At 39.7% G+C, this 25,445-nt stretch overlaps 1 protein-coding gene across 1 annotated transcript in view; it reads left to right on the forward strand.

Moving 5' to 3' along the window:
* Positions 1-807: 807 nt before the first annotated feature.
* prkaa2.S (protein kinase, AMP-activated, alpha 2 catalytic subunit S homeolog) overlaps positions 808-25,445 on the forward strand; it is a 32,379-nt gene continuing 7,741 nt past the window's right edge. Inside the window, 5 exon segments of the mRNA NM_001090413.1 lie at positions 808-1,028; positions 9,653-9,794; positions 16,392-16,485; positions 23,212-23,356; positions 24,590-24,677. Of these exon segments, the coding sequence (NP_001083882.1) occupies positions 902-1,028; positions 9,653-9,794; positions 16,392-16,485; positions 23,212-23,356; positions 24,590-24,677 (596 nt within the window). The 5' untranslated portion in view covers positions 808-901.

The following is a 25,445-nucleotide window of genomic DNA, read 5'->3' on the forward strand; positions in this document are numbered from 1 at the left end:
AAAACCAGCCAAAGTCGGCTACAAAACCAGGCCAAAACTACCAAAGAGACACTTCAAAAGTAGTCCAAAAGTAGCACAATATGTGCAGTGGAAAAAAGTCTTAAAAATAAATGACTAGATGTGAAAATATGCTCTTTTCCATTTTCACTGATTTGCACATTTTTCCATGAAGCAAAATTGGAAAGATTCACCCCTTCACCAGGGGCATAGCTACAGAAGGAGGCTCAGGAGGTATAGGGGCCCCATGAGGCCCTAATAATCATACAGTTTCAATAAATATTGGTAAAACATCTCAATGTCTAGACATTTTGGTGGCCAGCAGATTTTTTGTCTGAAATCGAGGAAAGTCACGGGAAAATGGGAGAATGGGACGGGAGACTTGGGTGCAGAGCCCAAAATCTATCAACTCCTGGCTTCTACACAAGTCAGTCCCATTGCATGCTGGTTATTGTAGTCTTATATTAAACTTGGCAGTCGGCAAATTGTTAAACAAAAACTACATTACCCAACATGCACCGGGTCTGGGAGACGCAGGCTTTTGGCACATTAGGGCGAAAGAAAACTTTGGCTGGTTTCCAAAGTAAAAAACAGCCATAAAAGTAGCCCAAATCCGTACCTTGGCTAATTTGTAGTTTCAAAACCCGCCTGAGTTTTAAATTAGTAGCCAACCTGGCAAACCCTGCCCTCCACTATCAACCAATAACAACAACCGGTCCTGGTTTAGCCAATCAGCTCACTATCACCAATAACCCCTGCGCATTACGCTTCCGCCTTAGATAAATGACGGGAGCGTGCACGCGCGTCGCTGTCCCCTGTTGCTAGGATACGTCCACCTTTTTTCGTTCCCGCTTGGAGACGAATTCTGTGCTCGCGCAGACTGGTCTGTCGGGAACGCGCGGCGATGCGCAGGCTCAGTTCACTCATGAAGATGGCGGCGGATAAACAGAAGCATCATGACGGGAGGGTGAAGATCGGTCACTATATTCTGGGCGACACGCTTGGGGTGGGCACGTTTGGCAAAGTGAAAGGTATGGAAATGCGTGGGTGTGTGGAATTGGCCTGCTGGAAAGAGGATCTTGAGTGTGTGTGGAAATGACTGGGGAGGGAAGGGGATAGGTGAGGGCAGCACTTAGGGTAAATACCTGTTACTGGGCGGGACTGCCTCCCCCTACGGCATGGTGGTACTTTCCTGTTATCTTAGTTGCCTCATCTGTAGGTTTCCGGGCTGTGCCAATACCCCTCTATTTCAAAGGGTGGTAAACGTGCAACAGAATTGCCCAGATATTAAAAAAAGGGCGGGGGTTCTCGAGAGGTATATAAGGCTGGGAATCCATGAATCTAATTTCATATAGTTTTGCAGTTGTTTCCTATTCCCCATGAAACCCTTCCCTTCTTTTAAGGGTAACTCCGCCCACAAACAGCTTCTTTGCTTCATGTAGGAAAATGTAGCAACTTTTATAACTTACAGTGATGAAACATTCTCAGGGGTTTTAAAGTTCTTTCTATCTGGCTTTGTACTGACTTGCTACATAGTTTTAAAGCTGGCCATACACGGGCCGATAAAAACTGCCGCCAGACCGAGTCGGCTCATTGGCCCGTGAGTGTCCCTCCGACGGGGTTCCCTGATCAATATCTGGGCGAAATTTGTTAAAAATCCAGTCCAATCGCTGCCGCGTCTGTTCGTTGATGTGGTCCCGCGATCCAGCCGCCCATATTGGCTGCATATTGATCCCACGATCGGATCAGCCCGATATCGACCACCTCAATGAGGACATATTGGGAAGAGATCTGTTCGTTTTGCGAAATCGACAAACGAGCGGATCTCTACGTGTATGGCTGCCTTAAGAGTCAGAACTGGAGAGCAGAAAGGGATGAAAAAAAGATGTTTCAGGAGATATGTCTGTCGCCTGCCTCAGACAGATGTAACCCTCTCCGTTCTGCTCTACCCATGACCCTCTTCTTGTGTTTTTATGTTGTCATTTCCCTTTAATTTGCAGTAGGGGGGCAGATAATCTTCCAATAACTCCATTATTTAAAGTGATGTTTACACTTACAGGTTTTGACCAGAATATATAAAAAGCTTCCTGGCTCTAATCGAATAAGTTCTACCCGCTTCCCTCCCCATTACTTGCTTCTGTCAGCCTCTGAGACCTATTCAGCCATGACTGCTGTCACAGGGATTTTTGGAATCTGCTGTTCTCCTTAACCTCCCGAGCCTGAGCTGCACTGGTAAAACTGGCATCAGAGAGACTAATATAGTTTGTATAAACCAGCTGCTGTGTACCCATATGGGCAGCCATTCAAGCACGGAATACACAGTAGATAACAGATAAGTACTACTATAGTTTATATAAACAATCTGCTGTGTAGCCATGGGAACAGCCATTCAAGCACAGAATACACAGTAGATAACTAGGGATTCACCAAATCCACTATTTTGGATTCGGCCAAACCCCCGAATCCTTCGTTAAAGATTCAGCCAAATACCGAACCAAATCCTAATTTGCATATGCAAATTAGGGGTGCTAAGGGGAAAGCATCTTTTACTTCCTTGTTTTGTGACAAAAAGTCACTAAATTTCCCTCCCTGTCCCTAATTTGCACATGCAAATTAGGACTCGGTTAGGTCGGTCAGAAGGATTCGGCATAATCCTGGCCGAATCCCAAACCGAACTGATAAGTACTAATATAGTTTATATAAACAAACTGCTGTGTTATCGACACCTTGTAAAAACAGCAATGTGTTCGTCTCACTTTAAACTGACACTAGATGCATCCCTGAAAACATTCTAAGAGATACATGCAAATAGTAGGAAGATACGGTTTTTGTTGCTTCTAATCCTGTTAATTCCATGTTGGTGGAGCAGACTGGTGAGCATCTGCTGTCTCCTAAATTTAAGCTTGCAGCACAAGAAAGCAGATGCTCTACCTCCCCAGGTATAATGAGACAAATCCTGTTATTCAGTTTTCTTCTTTTTGCTTTATATTCACATTATAATACACAAAAGCCATTAATATCTTGTTAATTATATCCTTATAAACGGTGAGTAGTGATGTCATCAGTTATAAATGACGAGTAGTGATGTCATTTTTGTCACATGACTCACTGAAACTTGTGTATTACAATAAATAAAGTACCCCTTTTGTTGAAAAATATAGGAGGATATTAGAAGTTACCTCTCTGTTCCATGACCTGTATAAAGCCTTGTGTTTTTATATGTTCATGAAACTCCTCGGTAACTTATGATATAGTGAATAAAGTACCCCCTCTTGTAAAATATAAGGATATTATTAGTTACCGAGGAGTTTCATGACCATATAAAAACACGAGGCCGAAGGCCGAGTGTTTTTATACAGGTCATGGAACTCCGAGGTAACTTCTAATATCCTCATATTTTACAACTGGGGGTACTTTATTTATTATAATACACAAATTTTAGTGAGTCATGTGACAGAAATGACATCACTACTCACCGTTTATAACTGATGACATCACTACTCACCGTTTATAAGGATATAATTTACAGGATATTCATGGCTTTTGTGTATTATATCCTTATAATTTACAAAAGGGGTACTTTATTCACTATATATTTTATTAAGGGGGGGATATCGGTCACTGCATAATTGGTGCTACTTAGGACGTTATCAAGATCCTAATTTATCGAATTATTTTCTGAAAAATACCAAATCTGCACTGGTTATCAATACATTTTCCCGAAAAATTCCAGTGTGGGGAAAAAACCTCAAAAGAATTGTGGAAATCGTAAGAAAATTCCACCCAAAAACCACAAAATCTTCGGATTTTTGCACGAAACCCACCGCAGATTGGGTTATCTTCAGGACTTCTCCCATTGACTTATAAGCAACTTGAGCAGGTCTGAGATGCCAGATTTTCGGATTTGGACTTTTTCCATCTTCGGGGTATAATAAGTCACGAAAAGGTTTTTTTTTTTTCACTAAAAATTCAGATTTTATAGTAAAAAAAAAAACTCGAATTTTTCTGTTTTTTGGCATTCAGACTTTAATAAATAACCTCCTTAGTGTCACAAGACTCATTGACACGTGTTTATTATACAAAGTAATTATACTTCATCAGAAATATCTGTTTAATCCTTGCACGTTCCTTCCATTAAGTATTGAGCTGAGGCACGGCATTATCTGAGAGAATACCATAAATTTTTATTACGTGTTCTCATACGTGCCACAGCCTTACTGATTAAAATAGAAAAGCCAATGGGAACAAATTGTTCATTTTATCCTGCTCTTTTCATAGGTCTTTAAGGGGAAAGGAGAGCCAAAAATAAACATTTTGCCCAACGAAAGTAAATGTAAATCTAAGCAGCTTTCCTAATATACATTCATTAAAACATTTCTGTGGTTGTTTGTAAATTTAATTGTACTGGTGGTTCTGACCAGGGCTGCCATTAGTAATCATAGAGCTCAGTACTACTGTTAGTAGGGTACTCCCCCTGGCTGCCCCAGTTATTAAAGGAGAACTATCGTGAAAATTCAAATTTATTATAAGCTTCAGCATACTGACATAAGAAATTTTCTAAATATAATTCAATTAAAAAATCTGTATTGTTTCTGAAATGATCACGTTTATCTTCACTATTCCTCTCTCCGCATCTGTTTCTCCTCATTCTGTCTTCATGCAGCTGTTGGGTGATCCAATATATCTTATAGGGGGGGCTACCTTTCGTAGCAGATGAATTTAAGCTCACTCAAATAAATGATGCCAATACAAACAAAATCTAACAAAATAACTGCCGTTTGCACAAATCCTGCATGTAGAGAGACATGATGTCTGTTGAATAGAGTGATCTCTAATACATCTTCCTAGCCAGGGGTCCCCGACCACTGGGCTGCGCCCCAGAACCGGGCCGCGGTCAGTCCTAAACTGGGCCGAAGAACAATAAATGCGCCCAAATTGGACAGCGGCGCGCCAAATTGGAGGCTGATGTTGGGGACCTTCTTTAGGCAAAAGGAGCCCCCCTATAAGATATATTGGATCTAACTGTCAATGAATATCTGACACCCAACTGCTGCATGAAGACAGAGTGAAGAGAAACAGATGCTGAGAGAGGAATAGTGAACATAAACTTGATTATTTCAGACACAATGCAGAATATTTAATTGATTGTAGTTAGAAAGTTTCTTACCGGTATTTCATTTAAAGCTTACATTTTTGAAAAACGGCAAGAAATATAAAAAGATGGAAAGCAAATGGAAAAAAAAAATCTTTATTGTGAACGTCCTGAAAACTACTGAACTGAAAAAAAGTGTTTGGAACTTAAACAACACCAGGTCTTCAAAGTTGTTTTCTGGCGTTTCCCATCTTGGATTCTGTTAAGAGTGTCCTTGGCTATTGCGAAGTTAAAAGGGTTGTTCACCTTTATATAAACTTTTACTATGATGTAGAGAGTGATATTCTGAGACAATTTGCAATTGGTTTTCATTTTTTATTATTTGTGGTTTTTGAGTCATTTAGCTTTTTTATTCAGCAGCTCTCCAGTTTGCTATTTCAACAGTCTGGTTGCTGAAGTCCAAATTACTCTAGCAACCATGGATTGATTTGAATAAAAGACTAGAAAGATGAGAAATTAACAGTAGCAATAACAATCAATGTGTAATCTTACAGAGCATTTGTTTTTAGATGTTGTCAGTGACCCCCATTGGAAAGTGTCAGAAGAAGAAGAAGGCAAATAATTCGAAAACTGTTAAAAATAAATAATGAAGACCAAATGGAAAGTTGCTTAAATGAGTCATTCTATAACATACTAAAGGTTAATTTAAAGGTGAACCACCCCTATAGGCTTAGGGGTCACCACAAATTGTGAAGCAGAAAATTAGGTTTGTCTGTCATATAAACTGATGCTACACAGATGATTGCTAAATTCTAATGCTAATTGCACTGGTTTCTGTGCTGCCATGTAGTAATTATCTGTATTAATTACTAATCAGCCTTATATTGTGACATTTCTATTCTATGTGTACTAGGGATGCACCGAATCCAGGATTCGATTTCAGCAGGATTTTCAGACGAATCCTTCTGCCTGGCTGAACTGAATCCAAATCCTAATTTGCATTTGCAAATTAGGGGTGGGGAGGTAAATCTCATGACTTTTTGTCATAAACAAGGAAATAAAAAATGTTTTCCCCTTCCCACCCCTAATTTGCATTCAGGGTTCGGTTCGGTATTCCGCCGGATCTTTTGTGATGGATTCGGGGGTTCGGCTGAATCCAAAATAGTGGATTCGGTGCATCCCCAATGTGTACTGTATATTGTGAATGGGTCCCTAAGCTCAGTAAGTGACAGCAGCACAGAGCATGTGCAGTGAATCAGCAGAAAAGAAGATGGGGAGCTACTGGGGCATCTTTGGAGACACAGATCTTTACTGCTAAAGGGATGTGGTTGCCTTGGCCTGGTACAGAAGCCCAAAACATAATGTACAACATTTCTAGTCTACTTTAGTTAGGCTTTAGTTCTCCTTTAATCACTTGTGAATGCATTTTGCTCTTTTTACATAGTGGGTGCAAATGCAAAGATTCAGTTGGGTGACTGAGACCTACATAAGTTGTTGTTGTTGGCTGTTTTCTTTCCCCCATCTCTGTAAATGTGACAAATGGCCAGTTGCATATTACGCTGTATATTTAAACTCTACACTAATAAAGCTGCACACTTACACATAGAGGCGCCAGTATATGAAGTGCTGCACCAATAAATAGCTGAGCTATTAAAACAAGCCTTGCTGGAGGCAGCTCCGTTAATAGGATCCTGTAACACATTTGTACTGTAATTTACTGCCCCTTTTCCAACTCGTTTGTGGGGGCTGTTCATTCTGATACCATACCGGCTTCATGGAACAGCATGATGTTCTGCTTTCTATTTAAAAGCCAAGTCATTCTGCATTGCTGTACAATAAGTGGGTGTATACATCAAAAATACCCCCATTCCAAGAAACTGTAACTTTCCAGCAAACGATCTCCGTGGTTTTAAAGTTATTTGTAAATGCAATCGCTATTGCCAACAGTCTATTGTTGCAGCTTTTTGTTCTCTGGTTCTGACTCCTGAAACAATATAGCAGAAGTGGGTTTGAGGCCAGGTTTGTTAATGCGCTGCCTTCTGTTACTTTGTTTTCAGGAGTCAGAACCGGCAGTGAAATCCATTTACAATGTATAGTTGCTTAGAATAACGTTTTCGTTGTGCATTGGGTGGAGTTCCCCTTTTTAAAGGAATTGCTGAGTATAAAAATAAAAACTGGGTAAATAGATAGGCATTGCAAAATAAAAAAATGTTTATAATATACTTAGCCAAAAATGTAATGTTTAAATGCTGTAGTAACTGGATGTCTAACATAGCCAGAACACTACTTCCTGCTTTTTAGCTCTCTTGGTTTCCACTGATTGGTTACCAGGCAGTAACCAATCAGTGACTTAAGGGGGGACCACGTGGGTCATATCTGTTGCTTTTAAATCTGAGCTGAATGCTGAGGATCAGTTGCAAACGCCATGAACCGATATGTACCATGTGTGCACCCTTAGGGTCTGGCCGCACGGCAGATTCAGGGAGATAAGTCGCAAGGCTAATCTTCATGGCGACTAATCTCACCGATCTGCCTTCTGCAGGCTAAAATGTAAATCACCTGGGGGAAGGCATACGGAGCGCTTCGTTTTCCGAAGTCCCCCATAATTGCTTCACATGGAAACTTCGTGTGACTTCGGACAACGAAGTGCTCCAGGTGCCTGCCCGCAGGTGATTTACATTTTAGCCGGTGGAAGGCAGATAGGGGAGATTAGTCGCCTTGAAGAAGAAGAAGGGTTTTGTCGCCTGGCCACTAATCTCCCTGATTCTGCCCGTGTGGCCAGACCCTTAAAGTTGCTGATTAACTCAGAGTTAGAGAGCTGAAAAGCAGGAAGTAGTGTTCTGCCTATTATGTTAGACATCCAGTTACTACAGCATTTAAACATTACATTTTGGGCTAACTAACTATATTAAAAATATTTTTTTATTTTGCACAGCCTATCTATTTACCCAGTTTTTATTTTTGCACCACACTGTTCCTTTAATGGCGAACGTTCTGGTGGAAGTGATATGTCAAGTGAAATAACAGGCAAAGAAAACAGTTTGCTGCTGTGTAAACAAGGAGAATAGATGGTCAGTAGAAGGCTCGGGGCCCCTTGTAGCTCTGCTGCTAAACATTCAGCTTATTGACTGCAGGGAGAATGGCTCTTTATGTTTATTGTAAGGCAAGTGGTGTTTAGCTTGGCCGGGTGCCACGTGACTCGCCAGTCAGGATGACTTTTATGCTGGAGTGTAACCAAGGCTCAACACTAGTCTCTTCTCATAACAAGGGCAGTGTTGTAACTCCCAGGGGAGAGGTGCGGCTTTATCTCATGTGAACATTGCCCCAGTGTGTGCGACTAGCTGTTCCAGTGGTGTAAACAATGCAACTTTATTTGTTTGTTCCCCTCCAAAATATACAGTTAGGCCCATAAATCTAATTTTGGTTCTGTACATGACCACAATGAATTTGAAATGAAACAACTCCGATGCAGTTGAACTGCAGACTTTCAGCTTTAATTCAGTGGGTTGAACAAAAAGATGCATAAAAATGTGAGGAACTAAAACATTTTTTTTCTTAACACAACCACTTTATTTCAGGTGCTCGAAAGTAATAGGACAAATTAAAAAACTGAAAATAAAATGTTCATTTCTAATACAGTCTAAGGTCCCTATATAGTTCACACACACTATGGTCCGTTTCATGAGGAGTCCTTTTGTGGGAGGAAACCAACTAAGAATCTGGGAGAACCTGCATATTGCTTGTGTGGTGGTGTGGCTACAACCAAACCTACTGCTGCCATCATGTTGCCCTGGCTTGGCACTGCTTCAAAAAACACACCAGCCTGTGTGTAGGGTTTTTCTCTGACAAATTATTCAGCTTATGTTTGAATTCATGTTTTTTTATTTGGGAATGATTAAAAGGATACTGTTATGGGAAAAAAATGTTTTGTTTTTTTTTTCCAAACAGCCTCAGCTAATCTTTTTCTCAGAAGAGCAGTTATTTAATTTTGAAATCTGACATTGGGCTAAACATATTGTCCGTTTCCCAGCTGCCTCCAGTCATGTGCTCTGATAAACGTCAGTCACTCTTTACTGCTGTAAAGTGAGCGATATCACCCCATTCCCTTTCCCCCCCAGCAGCCTAACTATAGAACAATGGGAAGGTAACCAGATAGCGGCTCCCTACCCTAACACAAGATAACAGCTGCCTGGTAGATCTAAGAACAGCACTCAATAGTAAAATCCAGGTCCCACTGAGACACATTCAGTTACATTGAGTAGGACAAACAACAGTCTGCCAGAAAGCAGTTTCATCCTAAAGTGCTGGCTCTTTTTGAAAGCATATGACCAGGCAAAATGACCTGAGATGCACCTACACACCAATATTACAACTAAAAAAATACACTTGCTGGTTCAGGAATGAAATTTTATATTGTAGAGTGAATTATTTGCAGTGTAAACAGTGTCATTTAGAAATAATATATTCATCATAAAAATTATGACAGAATCCCTATAAATATAATGAAAATATTTGCTTTAATGAAACTATTACTGATCTGCGTTCTGCTTTTAATCTTACCAGTTGGCAAACATGAGCTGACGGGACACAAGGTTGCAGTGAAGATTTTAAACCGGCAGAAGATCCGCAGCCTCGATGTGGTTGGGAAAATTCGCCGCGAGATCCAGAACCTGAAGCTCTTCCGGCATCCTCATATTATTAAGCTGTAGGTATTTGTATAACCTGTAAATCAGAGATGGGCACCCTGTGTGTGTCCTTAAACTGCAATTGTCAGCCGCTGAAGGGAGTTGTAGTTCAAAAGCCGCAGGTCGGCTGCATCTTATGTTAAACTTGTCTTGTTATTAAAGGAGAACTAAACCCTAAAAATCAATGAGGCTAAAATTGCCATATTTTATATAATGACCTTATTGCACCAGCCTAAAATTTCAGCTTGTCAATAGCAGCAATGATCCAGGACTTCAAACTTGTCACAGGGGGTCACCATCTTGGAAAGTGTCTGTGACTCTCACATGCTCAGTGGGCTCTGAGCAGCTGTTGAGAAGCTAAGCTTAGGGGTCGTCACTAATTATCCAGCAGAAAATGAGGTTGGCCTGTAATATAAGCTGATGCTATAGGGCTGATTATTAAATTCTGATGCTAGTTGCACTGGTTTCTGTGCTGCCATGTGGTAATTATCTGTATTAAAGTATATGCAAAGGCAAACAAAAATAAAATCCCATTTTTACTTTCTTTAATGAAAAAGAAACCTATTTCCAATATACTTTAATCAAAAAATGTGTACCATTTTTATAAGAAACCTGACTGTATGCAGTGAAATTCTCCCTTCATTTACTGCTGTGGATAGGAATTGTCAGACGGTCCCTAACTACTGAGCAGGGAAACAATCATACTTATGAACAGCAGGGGGAGCCCCCGTCTTACTTCCCAGCCATGCAGAACTCAAGCAGCTTTGTTTATGACGATCCCTAAGCAGCCCAGACCACACTGAGCATGTGCACAGTCTTAGTCTTGCAAAGATGTATAACAAAGTTGGTGACCCCCTGTAGCCAACTTTGAAAGCATAAATTATTTGTTTGATTAGGCTTGTGGTGCAGTAAGTTCTTGTTTATATTTAGTATACAAAATACAGAATTTCTAGCCTTATTCTATTTTAGACTTTACATGCCCTTTAATTACTAATCCGCCTTATATTGTGACATTTCTATTCTATGTGTACTGTATATTGTGAGTGGGTCCCTAAGCTCAATAAGTGACAGCAGCACAGAGCATGTGCAGTGAATCAGCAGAAAAGAAGATGGGGAGCTACTGGGGCATCTTTGGAGACACAGATCTTTACTGCTAAAGGGCTGTGGTTGCCTTGGGTTGGTACAGAAGCCCCAAACATAATGTATCAAATTTCTAGCTACTTCTTTAGTTATCCTTTAATATTTGCCTAGTGTTTGCATGCCACAGGGATGGGGTTACTTCTTGTCTATGACACATGAAACAGACAGATGTAGATTGGGTAACAAAATGTAGAAGCTGACAGTAATGGCATGGCCCTGTGCCAAGCATGCATTAAGGGCGGTATGTTAAAGGGAAGGAAATCAGAAGGAACAACAGGAAATGCTCTTATTCACCTCTGATTTACAAGGTTTGCAGTTGACACTGTATTTATAGACTGCTGTAAATGTTTTTTTTTTTTTTTTGTAAAATATTCAGCGGCCCTGTAGCTAAAGCTCATCTGCTTGGGAATCATTTTCAGTGGCTCTTTGGATGCATTTTAAGAGCAGCATCTACATATTCTGTTAATGTAAGAAGTACGTGGATAAAGGGAAATTGTTAGATTAACACAAGATATTTCAAACATATTTTTAAAGGGATCGTAAAAGGCAATTCGAGAGCCATTAAAAATGGTTCCCACACAGATGAACCTTTTGCCTGACTTTTTGACAATATCCCTAATCACATCGCAGCCAACCTGCCCAACAGCATCTGCTCATTTTAGATCGTAAGCTTACGTTTGCCTGTATAATGTTTGTATACACCCATTTATTGCACAATGCTGCAAAAATATGTTTGTGTTTTGTACATACATGCTAATTATACTGTATGACTGCGGCTCTACTGCATCTCTGTTTTATCTGTGCCATGACTAATCAAGCCTCCAGTATTACTTGTACGGAGATTATAAGACTTAAAGGGCAAGTCAAGAGTCCAAGGAAATAGGGTTGCGGACACCTCCAAATTATGTCAACACGTGCGAACCGGAGTAGTTTAAAAAAGATCCATCTTTATTAAGCAAATTAAAAGGTGGCGGGCAGGGGAAAAAAGGAAACAGGCTTGACGCGTTTCGTGACGCAAAGTCACTTCATCAGAAGCATGAATGCCCCCTGCTGGAACCTCACTAAAATAACATTCACAATTAAGAACATTAGGAACATATGTTAAAAGTCACATAACGAGTATGCCCTGTGTTCAAATAATGAAAAGGTATATAACACCAAAAATATATGTTTAACAAAAATCTAGAGGGGTCATTATAATATGGTGTAAACATAATTATATAAATAATATAAATATTGAGTGAGGATGTGCTAGCACCACCCAAAGAAAATCGAAAAATCAAATGATCAGAAAAAATCAGAAAAAGTATATATTCAGAAAAAATATATTCAGAAAAAATATATACTAATTGGGAAAAACACACACACGGAGTAAGCAGGCAGCTAAGGATAATGTACGTTAGGGATGAAATAAGTAGTAAATAAATAATGAATGATAAACAATCAATGAAACATGTCAGTTCCCATTCTCTATTCAGCCCATATGGGGTCACCGTATTTAACTTATGAATCCAGGAGGCTTCTTTCCTTAGAAGGGAATTATCAATATCACCCTTACGTATATCAGCTAGTCAAGTCAACCCCAAAATAAAAATTTGCCTAATAAAAGAACCTAATTCTAAGCAGCTTTCCATTATATATTTAATAAAAATTTCCAGTGCTTTTAAAGGAGAAACAAACCCCTTATATAAAAAAGAAAAAGCTACCACAACCTCCCTGCTCCCCCCCCCCCCAGCATAGCTGCTACCCCGGGCAAATGGTCCTAACCTTTTTCTTACCCCTCTGTGCAGATTCAGGGATCCAGAGTTCACGGCTGCCATCTTCCTTGTCTTCCGGTGCTTCGGCAATTCCCGTCAGTTTCGGTGCATGTGCTGTTGTTGCGAGCCGGGAAATTGCTTCAACTGTACATGCGTTGCCACACCGGTCTCGTCAGATAACCGAAGACCCAGAAGTTGGCTGCCATGAACTCTGATCCCTGAATCTACACCGATGGGTAATTAAAAAGTTTGCATTTGCCCGGGGTAGCAGCTAGGCTGGGGGGAGGAGGGAAGGGGGATTCTATGTGGGGCAGGGGGGTAGGGTTTTTTTTTTAATAAGGGGTTTGTTTCTCCTTTAAAGTTATTTGTAAAAACAGTTGCTATTGAAAGCAGGATATTAGCTTGCTGTGACATCACATTCTGTCCCTGTTCACTCATAGCTCTGGACTCCGATTACAGCAGAGAGGGGAGGAGGGAGGGGAGAGGAGCAAACTGAGCATGCTCAAGCCTGTGCCCAGGAGGTTTAAGCTGAAAACAGGAAGTCTGATACAGAAGCCCATGAGTACACAATAGAAGGAAAGAAATGCTGTGTTTCTTTTGACAGTGGACTCGGAGCAGCATTACTTTGAGAGTTTACTGGTGTATTTATATAGACCTTTCTGATAAAGCTTACTTAATTTTAGCTTTTCCTTCACCTGTAAGAGCAGTGGGACAGGATAAGGGATATTGACAGGAGTCGGAAAAATGACTCAATTTCACCATTGATTGGTTTATGCAGTTGCACAGTTTTTATGTCTAGTCCAATACAGCAAGTGAATAATGGTTCAGACTTGGACATGAAAGGCAACTTCCCAGCTGCAATTGGCACAGGCGTTCGTCACTTGAGATAAGGTCACCGGGTCTGTAATTTATTCTGGAATCACAAATGAATGACAAATGAATGACTGTAGAAAGAGAGAGGCCGACAATAGCGGAGCAACTGGTTAACTTGGCATCAATCAACATCATTTGTGTTGTTCCGCTGTTAATTGGCTGGCTTCACACAGGATGGATTTGCCACTTAGTGTAATCACCTGTCAGGCATTGCTACTGAGCAGCTACTGTTTAGTTATGTTTAATAGGATCCTGTCATCATATCATTTTCTCTTTCTTTATAGTTAACAATTTAACAGTGTGTTATATTGTGTCTCATTCTGTATGTAGCTTGTGCTCATCCTGTATATAGCTATAAAGCATACTTAATTAATGGGGTACAGTGTCCGGCTGGGGAGCCTGGGGTTTATTGGGGCTTCCTCCTCAAAGGACCCTTGCAGCCCCCCCTGCACGTACCATTTTCTTCTCATGGCAGCAGCCAATGCTTTTTCCCCAGTGTCCCACCGGCCAAGTCCAACCCAGCTGGTGTATATTGTGTCTGTAAAGGGCAAATAATGCCAGGTTTAATGTGTTTAACATGTTAAACTTTAACCCATATGACTGAGCTGTTAAAACATTAAGGGGCAGAGTATCAAGGGTCAAATTGAAAATTTGAATTCGAAATTTGAATTTTCCAGTTTTTTTTATGGTCAAAACTGTCATTCGACTAGGGAGTTACTCAAATTCAATTGGAGTTTTTTTTTAAAAAATTTGATTTTCAAAATTTATCATACTTTGGCCCTTTAAGAACTCAAATTCGACTATCCGCCACCTGAAACCTGTCAAATTGCTGTTTAAGTGATTGGGAGACGTCCAGAAATCAATTTTGAGGTGTTTGCAGCCTTCCTGAGATTCGAGGGTTTTTTTCGGAGAAAACACTCGAATTAAGTTTTCAAAATTCAATTCAAGTCTTTGGGTCGATTACATTTATCCGAGTTTAAAAATGTTATATTTTTTTCTTAATAAATTTCGAGGCAGGCCCCTGTGCCTGTATACGCTGATTCCAAGCTCTAGCTCCATGAGCCAGTGTAGGTGAAGAAGTGGGAGTCTCAATAATGATCAGCTTGTTGGACAGACTGTAGGACAGGGACATCACTTGGGTTGGATGTTTGCGTTTTACTTGACTGCTTTAGCTTCAGTTATGCACATCAGTGCCATAGTGTGGTCTAAAATCCATGGTTTGTTTGGGAACAACATTGCTTTGTGATGCCCAGCTAGTTTGTATCTTAGTTGCACAACAGGATATGTGAGGGTGGTGCCATGAAAGGTGACTAAATGCCTCATCAGCCTCTGTTGTAAAAGGAACCCAATAGTAATAGAACAGTCTCTTTGCAAAGTAACAGGATATAAATGTACTAATGGTTTCAAATGTATTTTTGTTCCATCATAATACTACTACTTCTACTTTATTCTTCTTCTACTTTCTTCTTCGTCTTCTTCTTTCTTCTTCGTTGTCTTCTACTTTCTTCTTTCTTTTTCTTCTATTATGATTTGCATCCTTTTGTCTACTTTCTTAGTTCCAACCCTTTGGGGCAAATTCACTAAAGGACGAAGCGCCTAACGCTAGCGTTAATTCACTAGCGCAGCGCATTTTCGTTAATTCGCCGATTCACTAATGGACGCTGGCGTAAATTCGCTAGTGTTACTGCGCACCCTTATACCTGGCGAATTTGCGCAACGGACATAACTACGCAAATTCACTGACGCACGAATTTTTCAGAATGCTACCTTTTACGCCAGACTTCCTTCACCACCTCAGACCAGGCGAAGTGCAATAGAGTAGAGAGGGATTGCTTCAAAAAAAGTTATACTAAGTTTTACTCCTGATTCAAAAAAAGTTAAAAAATTTTCTAAGTCCCAAAAAACGCTGGCGTTTTTTCTTTATGGGTGATAGGCTGAAAAAGATCGAAATTGTTTTTAGGGGCTACCCTCCTTCCCCCCTACATTTCCTAACTCATGGGACCTTAACTATACAGTGGGCACATGTGTAGGGCAAAATAAAAAATTTTATTTGTTGTTTTGAAGGTTTCCCAGGCTTGTGTAGTGATGTTACATATACGTCCTCAATTTTGCGCCGTATGCAAATTAAGCTTTGCTTGGCGAATTAACGCTGGCGAAAATACGCCTGGTGAAGTGCGGTGACGCGGACGGATTTTAGTGAATTTGCCCCAATGTGTTCTACGTGGCAGTTTGCTGATAGGGCTAGCCAATGGGGGCTAAGAAGAGGCAAGGATTTGTTAAATGGGTTGACCACCTTTTAAATGAACTTTTAATACGGTGTAGTGAGTGATATTCCACAACAATTTGCAATTGGCTTTCATTTTTTATTGTGTTTTTTTAGTTATTTAGCTTTTATTCAGCAGCTCTCCAGTTTGCAATATCAGCAATCTGGTTACTAGGGTCAATTTGCCCTAGCAACCATGCATTGCTTTGAATGAGAGACTAGAATATGAATAGGAGAGGCCTGAATGATGTAATGAAAAATAACAATACTTTTGTAGCCTTGCAGAGCATTTTAAAAAAAAAATGAAGACCAATTAAAAATATGCTCAGAATTAGCAATTCTATAAAATTCTAAAAATTATCTGAAAGATGAACCACCCCTTTAAGGGGCATGCTAGAAATGTTTCAAAAATGGCACTTTCCTTTATCCTGGTATAAACAAGCGATATTGCAGGGAAATGTCAAGGTTTAGTGACTTTTTATATCCAAAAACGTATTGATTTGCATGACCTTAAGTAATAAAAGATCATCTTATAGATGTGTCCCAAATGTATTTATTAATCTTGTTTGTCTTTCTCAACCTAGGTACCAGGTCATCAGCACGCCAACTGATATCTTTATGGTTATGGAATATGTTGCTGGCGGGGAACTCTTTGATTATATTTGCAAGAATGGCAAGGTAAGACTTTGCAGCAACATAAAAAAAATGAAAGCGTTTTAAAATAATAAAAATATAATGCAGTGTTGCCCTGCACTGGTTAAACTGGTGTATTTGCTTTAGAAACGCTACTATAGTTTATATAAACAAGCTGCTGTGTAGCCATGGGGGCAGCCATTCAAGCACAGGATACTCAGTAGATAACAGATAAGTACTACTATAGTTTATATAAACAAGCTGCTGTGTAGCCATGGGGGCAGCCATTCAAGCACAGGATACACAGTAGATAACAGATTAGTACTACTATAGTTTATATAAAGAAGCTGCTGTGTAACCATGGGGGCAGCCATTCAAGCACAGGATACACAGTAGATAACAGATAAGTACTACTATAGTTTATATAAACAGGCTGCTGTGTAGCCATGGGGGCAGCCATTCAAGCACAGGATACACAGTAGATAACAGATAAGTACTACTATAGTTTATATAAACAAGCTGCTGTGTAGCCTGGGGGCAGCCATTCAAAGCAGAAACGGTTCAGGTTATACAGCAGATAAGCTGTAGAACATAATGGTGTTATCTGTTATCCACTATTTAACCTGTGCCATATAGACTTTTTTCAATTTCATCCATGGCTACACAGCAGCTTGTTTATATAAACTATAGTAGGGTTTCTGAAGCAAACACATCAGTTTTACCAGTGCAGGGCAACAGCACCTTCTATTTTCATTTTTTGCTGTTACTTTCCTTTAATATTATACTATCCCTGTATGAACGAGTGTTATCTGGAACAATATATGCTGTGCCCTCCTAGACATACCCCACTGAACCTTTCTCTTTAATAATCTTTCATGATTTATATGTAAATATATGTATTTTCTTTCAGAAGGACATTCTAGGAAACCCCTGTAAGTTCTTGTCCTCTCTTGGCAAATAACTGTCCATAATCTTTGTGGAACTACTCTTAAAGTGGACCTATTGTCCTGTGGAAGCAGCATCGTTTTTTAATTTTTTTTATTTAACTAGTCGCTTTACCCATTTGGAGGAATAATTGTTCGATATGCATGTATAATATGTGCGTGCCTACCTTTATGTCCTTCTTCTGGTTTAGAACCAGCTTTTGATATGACCAGCCCGTTGCTTAGTGCTTCCTTTTAACATATACCCTAGTGTTCATGTAGATCAGGCCTGGTTTGAGGGGAACCCCCCCCCCCTAATATTAAAAAAAAAAAAAAGTCTGTGTGTGTTTTATATAAATGTTCCCAAACTTTGAAAGAGTTAAAGAGGAACTATAGCCTAAAATAATTAAGCATTTAATATACTGAACTTTCTGTACCATCCCTGATGTCAAACATAGCTATAACAGTTAGGCATGTACCGAATCCATTATTTTGGCCGAATATGCAAATTAGGGGTGGGAAGGGGGAAACATTTTTTACTTGCTTGTCACGCATATGCAAATTAGGATTCGGTTCGGCCAGGCAGAATCCGAATCCTGCTGAAAAGTGCCGAATTCGGTGCATCCTTAATAACAGTACAGGTATAGGATCCGTTATCCGGAAATCTGTTATCCAGAAGGCTCCAAATTACAGGAAGGTCATCTTCCATAGGCTCTATTTTAAACAATTCTAATAATTAAAACTAAAGCTGCTCAGGGGGAGGGGTCGCTGACTCTTTGACTGTTCTAAATTGTTACATTTAGTTGATACATTTCTTATCTTTGTCCCTGCTGATCAGAATCCCTGAGTTTCATTACAGGCAGCTGTTAGAATTGATACAATAGTTGCTAATACTCCACAGATACTGCTGAGAAATGTATCAACTAAATGTTGCAAAATTGTACCTAAATTACTGAGTTGCCAGACTCAAACACCAGAGACAGGGACATTCAACTTTGGAAACACTGTAATCAACTTAAAAAAGTGTTTGGAAGGTGGACTACCTTTAAAGGGGTTGTTCACCTTTGAGATAACTTTATGTAGGGAGTGATATTCTGAGACAATTTGCAATTGGTTTCCATTTTCTATTATTTGTGTTTTTTGAGTTAATTAGCTTTTTATTCAGCAGCTCTCCAGTTTGCAGTCAGCAATCTGGTTGCTAGAGTCTGAGTTAACCGAGCAACCATACAGTAAATTTAAACAGACTGGAATATGAATAGGAGAGGGCCTGAATAGAAAGATGAGTAATGAATATTAACAATAACGATACATTTGTAGCCTTACAGAGGATTTTTATTATTAGAAAGGGTCATTGACCCCCATTTAAAAGCTGTAAAGAGACAGAAGAAAAAGGCAAATAATTATAAAACTATATAAAAAAAAATAAATAATGAAAACCAGTTGAAAAGCTGCTTAGAATTGGCCATTCTATAACATACTAAAAGTTACTTTAAAGGTGAACCACCCATTTAAGGTAAGGAGATCAGATTATGATAAAATCCCTTATCCAGAAAACTCCAGGTTCCAAGCATTCTGCATAATAGATCCTATACCTTTAATGCAAAGCTGTGCTAATATGTTTGCCATCTTGGAGCTTATTCGGCTGCCTTTTGAGTGTCAGTGGCACCGCACATGCTCAGTGTGGACTGGGCTGCTGTTGAGAAACTTAAGCTTAGGGGTTGCCAGAAAATGACATTTGTATGTAGAAGCTGATGCCGCAGGACTGATTGTCGAGTTCTGATGTGGAGAGCAGTGATTCTCTTCTATTAAAAGATAGATAAAAACGTTATTAATCCCGAGGGAAATTATTATGCTAGAGTTTACTTGTTTAACATACAATCACACAAAACACACATATTATACATAATTACATTAAAATACATTACACATCATAAATAACTAAAACAAACACAATTACTTGCTTGAAAGAGAAGAATTAAAAACAACAATAGCTGCAGGTAAAAAAGATCTCTTATAACGGAAAGGAGCTACTATATGACTCCAAACTTTCATGTAAAGGATGAGAATCATTTCCAAAATACTCATCATTTTAGACAACATCTTCTTCTCTAAAACCATCTCTAAGGCCTCTAATCTCATACCTAAAACAGAACCTGCCCTCCTTATCAATTTCTTAAGTCTGTTTACATCAGACGCCTTCAGTCGACTTCCCCAGCTCACCACACCAAAAAACATAACACTGGCTACCACAGAATGATAGAACATTAGCATCATTTCCTTGCACACATCGAATGATCTTAATCTTCTAAGGAAGAAAAGTCCTACTCATGCCCTTCCTATATAATACCTCTGTGTTTTTGGCCCAGTCCAACCTATTATCAATTAAAATACCCAGATATTTATATTCCTCTACCACATCTACAACAACCCCATTTATACAGACTGGTTGAAGATCAGTTCTCATTTTTCTAAAATCCACTACGAACTCCTTAGTTTTGGCCACATTTAAATGTAGACAGTTTGCAGCACATCACCCTACAAAACTATCAATTACACTTCTATATTCAGCATCCTGTCCCCCTCTCGATTACAGTCATCTGAAAACTTTTGTAGGTGACATAATTGTGAAGAATACCTAAAATCAGAAGTAAATAGTGTAAACAGAAAAGGAGATACAACTGTCCCCTGTGGTACACCAGTACTACAAAGTAGAGTTAGGCATAATACCTGACTTTCTTACATATTGGGGCCTACTGATCCAGGCCACTAAGTGAGCATCAACCTTCATTTGTAGAAGTTTAGGCCCAATCAAAGCAGGACGTAAGGTGTTAAAATCACTTGAGAAATCAAAGAACATAATCCTTAAATAGCTACCTGCCTCCTCCAAATGAGCACCCACCCTATTTAACAAGAAGATAGTGGCATCCTCCACACCAAGATGAGGCTGCTAAGCAAACTGCAAAGGATCAAGGGATGACTCCACCACCTTCCTTAGCTGTTTTAAAACTATTCGCTCCAATACTTTCATGACATGATGAGATGTAAGTGCTATAGGTCTATAGTCATTAAAGGGCATGTAAAGTCTAAAATAGATTAAGGCTAGAAATTCTGTATTTTGTATACTGTATATAAACATGAACTTACTGCACCACAAGACTAATCAAACAAATAATTTATGCTTTCAAAGTTGGCTACAGGGGGTCACCATCTTGTAACTTTGTTAAACATCTTTGCAAGACTAAGACTGTGCACATGCTCAGTGTGGTCTGGGCTGCTTAGGGATCGTCATAAACAAAGCTGCTTGAGTTCTGCATGGCTGGGAAGTAAGGCGGGGGCTCCCCCTGCTGTTCATAAGTATGATTGTTTCCCTGCTCAGCAGTTAGGGACCGTCTGACAATTCCTATCCACAGCAGTAAATGAAGGGAGAATTTCACTGCATACAGTCAGGTTTCTTATAAAAATGGTACACATTTTTTAATTAAAGTATATTGGAGATAGGTTTCTTTTTCATTAAAGAAAGTAAAAATTGGATTTTATTTTTTTGCCTTTACATGCCCTTTAAGGGTATTAGGGCAAGGCCAGACGTGGCGTTTATAAGTTGCGTTTTTAAAAAAAGAACAGCCAGGCATAAATACGCCACTGAAACCACATGCGACCATCAATGTGCGTTTTTCAGCTCGTAGGATTCTTTTCCCAACATGCACTTCTCATTGTTCTCATTGAATTTGGACGCCATATTTATAATACGCTGCGGATTTAAGTAAAGTGTGGTTTCAAATGTGCAGATCCAATAGAGTCTATTGATTTGGTAGTTTTTTGACTTATTGGCGTTTCTGCTAAAAAAAACGCCGATACTGGCGTCCTGTGGCGGATTTCAGCTTGCAAGTGCCCCATGTGAATTGCCATAGTGCGTTTTCCATTAGTTTGAGTGGTAGTGCAGTTTATGCTTATTTACGCCTGGCTGTTTTTTTTAAAAAACGCAACGTAAAAACGCCACGTCTGTCCTTGCCCTTAGGGTGCTTGCACTTTGGTACAGGAAAAAATTGGTGGAGTCTTATTGGACCTTATAAGAACAGCCTGAGAGGTGCAGTACAACTACTCCTGGTGTATGATTCTTATCATGGCTTGACAGGGGCACAGATATGCTGCTAGTCACAGGGGATATGTCCACTTTAACATTGAAGCATGGCAAATGCTGATTGTGTGTTATACGTAAAGCCAAGTTTGCATTACCCAGGTGTTTGATTTGCACAAGTTCTTCTCTATACGGCTTTTCCACATTTTATAAATGCTCTGTGAAAATGTATTTCCCTGTAACCAGGATGAAAATGATGAACTCCTAAAAATGAGTAATTGTAGAATAAATGTGTGGTTAGAAGGCGGCAGTGCAAGAACACTTGATAAAGGAGGTTGTGCCTCCGAAACGTTGTGTTTGAGATCACAAGAAAAGCACTTTAATTCAAGCACATTTGCCAATGTGTGTGCCATCCTATTTTTCTAACGTATGGATATTGGAACCCAGTCGAGCAGCAAGGTTTCTGGATAGAGCACCACAGCGATACAGCCGCAGTCTTTTGAACTATTGTATGTTATAGCAATTATCCAGACCTTCAAAACTGTCACAGGAGTTTCCCATCTTGGATTTTGTTAGGAGTGTCTGTGACACGCACATGCTCAATTGGTTTTGAGTGGCTGGTCAGAAGCTAAGCTTGAGTTTTGCCTGTCATAGAATCTGATGCTAATTATGTTGGTTTCTGTGCTGCCAAGTAGTAATTATCTGTATTAATTACTAATCAGCCTTATATTGTGACATTTCTATTCTATGGGTCCCTAAGCTCAGTAAGTGACAGCAGCACAGAGCATGTGCAGTAAATCAGCAGAAAAGAACATGGGGAGCTACTGGGGCATCTTTGGAGACAAAGATCTTTATTGCTAACGGACTGTGGTTGCCTTGGGCTGGCACAGAAGTACAAAACATCATGTACAACCAGGGCCGGAACTCGCTGCAGGAGTGCCAGGCACGCACCTTCTCTGCTATCCCCTAGTCCGGTCCCTGCTCTGGCCGACTAGCGTGTATCTTTGATTTGCGCATGCGCACTTTCGTTCTTCGCGCATGCGCACTTGTTTTTTTTCGTGCATGCGCACTCGCGTATTGGATGCTTTGCAGGGCCAGGCTGCCTAGGTCGCCTGCCCGCGTTGGCCCGGGCTGTGTACAACATTTCAAGCTACTTCTTTAGTTCTTATATTGTTGAACTTTAGCAAGATCTGGGCTGATTGGAGAATCTTGTCGGTCAAGGATCACTTCAGGCTGATTTCAGCCCAGTCTGGCCCTAGCCTTTAAAACCCCCCTACTAATAAAAAATCGCTACCCCCCAGCCTAGGTGTTAACTCCTGTAACTGCCCCTACTTCTTTACTTACCTTTCGTTGCAGAGTCAGCGCAGCGGAGCTCACGGGCGCCATCTTCTGGCTCTTCGGTCTTCATCGGGTCTTCTTTCTTCCCTTCGGCAATTTCCATCACTTTTGGCGCATGCTCAATTGTCATGAACCAGAAGACTGCTCCAACTGCGCATGTGCCAATACGGCGCTCAATTCCTGAAGAGCTGAAGATGGTGCCCGTGAGCTCCGCTGAATCTGCAACGAGATGAGGGGAGCAGGGAGTGGGCACTATATAGGGTAGCGGGAAGAAATTTTTAATAGGGGGTTTAGTTCTCCTTTAAGCTCTGCCTGTGTATGCCTTAGGCACAGTCACTAGTGTGTTTATGAGGTTTATGGTCTTAAGCCTAAGGTCAACAATTTGCTCATGTGTATTTTACAGGTTCTCTTTAAATATGACTTTTCCCCCCTTAGTTGGATGAAAAGGAATCCCGGCGCTTGTTCCAGCAAATTCTTTCTGGCGTTGATTATTGCCATAGACATATGGTTGTACACAGAGACTTGAAGCCTGAGAATGTTCTCCTCGATGCCCACATGAATGCAAAGATTGCAGATTTTGGTAAGTCAGAACTTCCTGCTTTTTTTTAATGCCTCTACTTTCTTGCTGCCCATTCTGGCAAGGCTTGTTTGTCTACTTTAGGGTTATGGGAAGGCAGCCAGTTCCTGCTGGAGCTTCTTGCTCTATGTACTGCAATAAAATAAACTTGTTATTGGCAAATGTTTCTAGTGATAGGTCTGCACAATAAACTCCATGACGGATCAGTCTTCAAAAAGAGCAAAGCCAGTGTATTTAAATTATGAATACCGAACTTCCCCCAAATAGACCCCTTTTGCCCCACCTGTCTCAATAATCAGAATAATGGGTTGGGAACTATCGCAAAAATGAAAATGTAATATTAGCTTTAGCATACTGAAATAAGAAACTTTCTGAATACAATCAATTAAATATTCTGCATCATTTCTGAAATAATCAAGTTTATATTCACTATTCCTCTCTCAGCATCTGTTTCTCTTCATTCTGTCTTCATGCAGCAGTTGGGTGTCAGATGAATGATCCAATATATCTTATAGGGGGCTCCCTTTCCTTGCAGATGTATTAGAGCTCACTCAAATAACTGATTCCAGTTCAAACAAAATCTAACAAAATTACTGCCTTTTGCACAAATTCTGCATGTAGAGAGACACAATGTCTGGTGATTTTAATAGAGTGATAATAATACATCTTCTAGGCAAAAGGAGCCCCCCTATAAGATATATTGGATCTAACTGGCAATGATTATCTGACACCCAACTCCTGCATGAAGAGAGAATGAAGAGAAACAGATGCTGAGAGAGAGAAATTGAAAATAAACTTGATTATTTCAGAAACGGTACAGAATTTTTAATTGATTATATTTGCAAAACGTACTATTTTGGTATGCTAAAGTTTGTTACATTTTATTTTTTGCGATAGTTCCCCTTTAAAGGAGAATTCAACCCTGTAGAACAAAAGGCTCATATCTAGACATGTTTACGTGAGGGGGTTATTTATCAAAATATTAATTTTTCTGATGTTTTTAATAAAAAAGTCTGATCAAACTAGAATCCATGATTCCAAGTCTAAAAGCAATAAGGCAACTCCCACTCATGTATAAATGCAAATACAGCATTACATGTTGTATGGGAGGAAATGTTACCTTCTTGCTTACCCTGTTTACCCCATAGTGCTCTGTGTCTATTCAAATACAGGCTAACAAATGTTATTTATGCCAGTATAGTATTAACTCTTGCCATTTGTAACTGTTGCATTTAGGGCTCTCTAACATGATGGCTGATGGTGAATTCCTACGAACTAGCTGTGGCTCCCCTAACTATGCTGCACCGGAAGTTATTTCAGGAAGGTATGTATTAAAGGTAGTTTCTATTTCTAAATGACACTGTTTACATTGCAAATAATTCACTCTACAATATAAAAATTTCATTCCTGAACCAGCAAGTGTATTTTTTTTAGTTATAATATTGGTGTGTAGGTGCATCTCAGGTCATTTTGCCTGGTCATGTGCTTTCAGAAAGAGCCAGCACTTTAGAATGGAACTGCTTTCTGGCAGGCTGTTGTTTCTCCTACTCAATGTAACTGAATGTGTCTCAGTGGGACCTGGATTTTACTATTGAGTGTTGTTCTTAGATCAGCCAGGCAGCTGTTATCTTGTGTTCAGCCTATGATTAAGTATCCTGTTGATACGAAACACATTAGGCTGTGTCCTAGTGTTCTCCAATAAATATATACTTTTTAATTGAAAAGTCTGTCTAGAAGTGCCTGCTCAATTTCTACAAAGGGGGTTGATATCACTCCAACTTGCAGTAAAGAGTGACTGAAGTTTATCAGAGTACAAGTCTCATGACTGGGGGCAGCTGGGAAACTGACAATATGTCTAGCCCCATGTCAGATTAAATGTAAAAAAAAATCTGTTTGTTCTTTTGTGAAACGGATTTCAGTGCAGAATTCTGCTGGAGTAGCACTATTAAAAAAAAAAAAAATTAAATACATTTTCCTATCACAGTATGCCTTTAAGAGGCACATTTATCAAATGTTTTAAACTCCCATAAATTCTAAATTCGACCAATTGAAAGTGTATTATTAAAATCTAATTTTTTCAACTCGGACGAAT

Source organism: Xenopus laevis, chromosome 1S, assembly GCF_017654675.1.
Source record: "Xenopus laevis strain J_2021 chromosome 1S, Xenopus_laevis_v10.1, whole genome shotgun sequence".
Taxonomy (NCBI): domain Eukaryota; kingdom Metazoa; phylum Chordata; class Amphibia; order Anura; family Pipidae; genus Xenopus; species Xenopus laevis.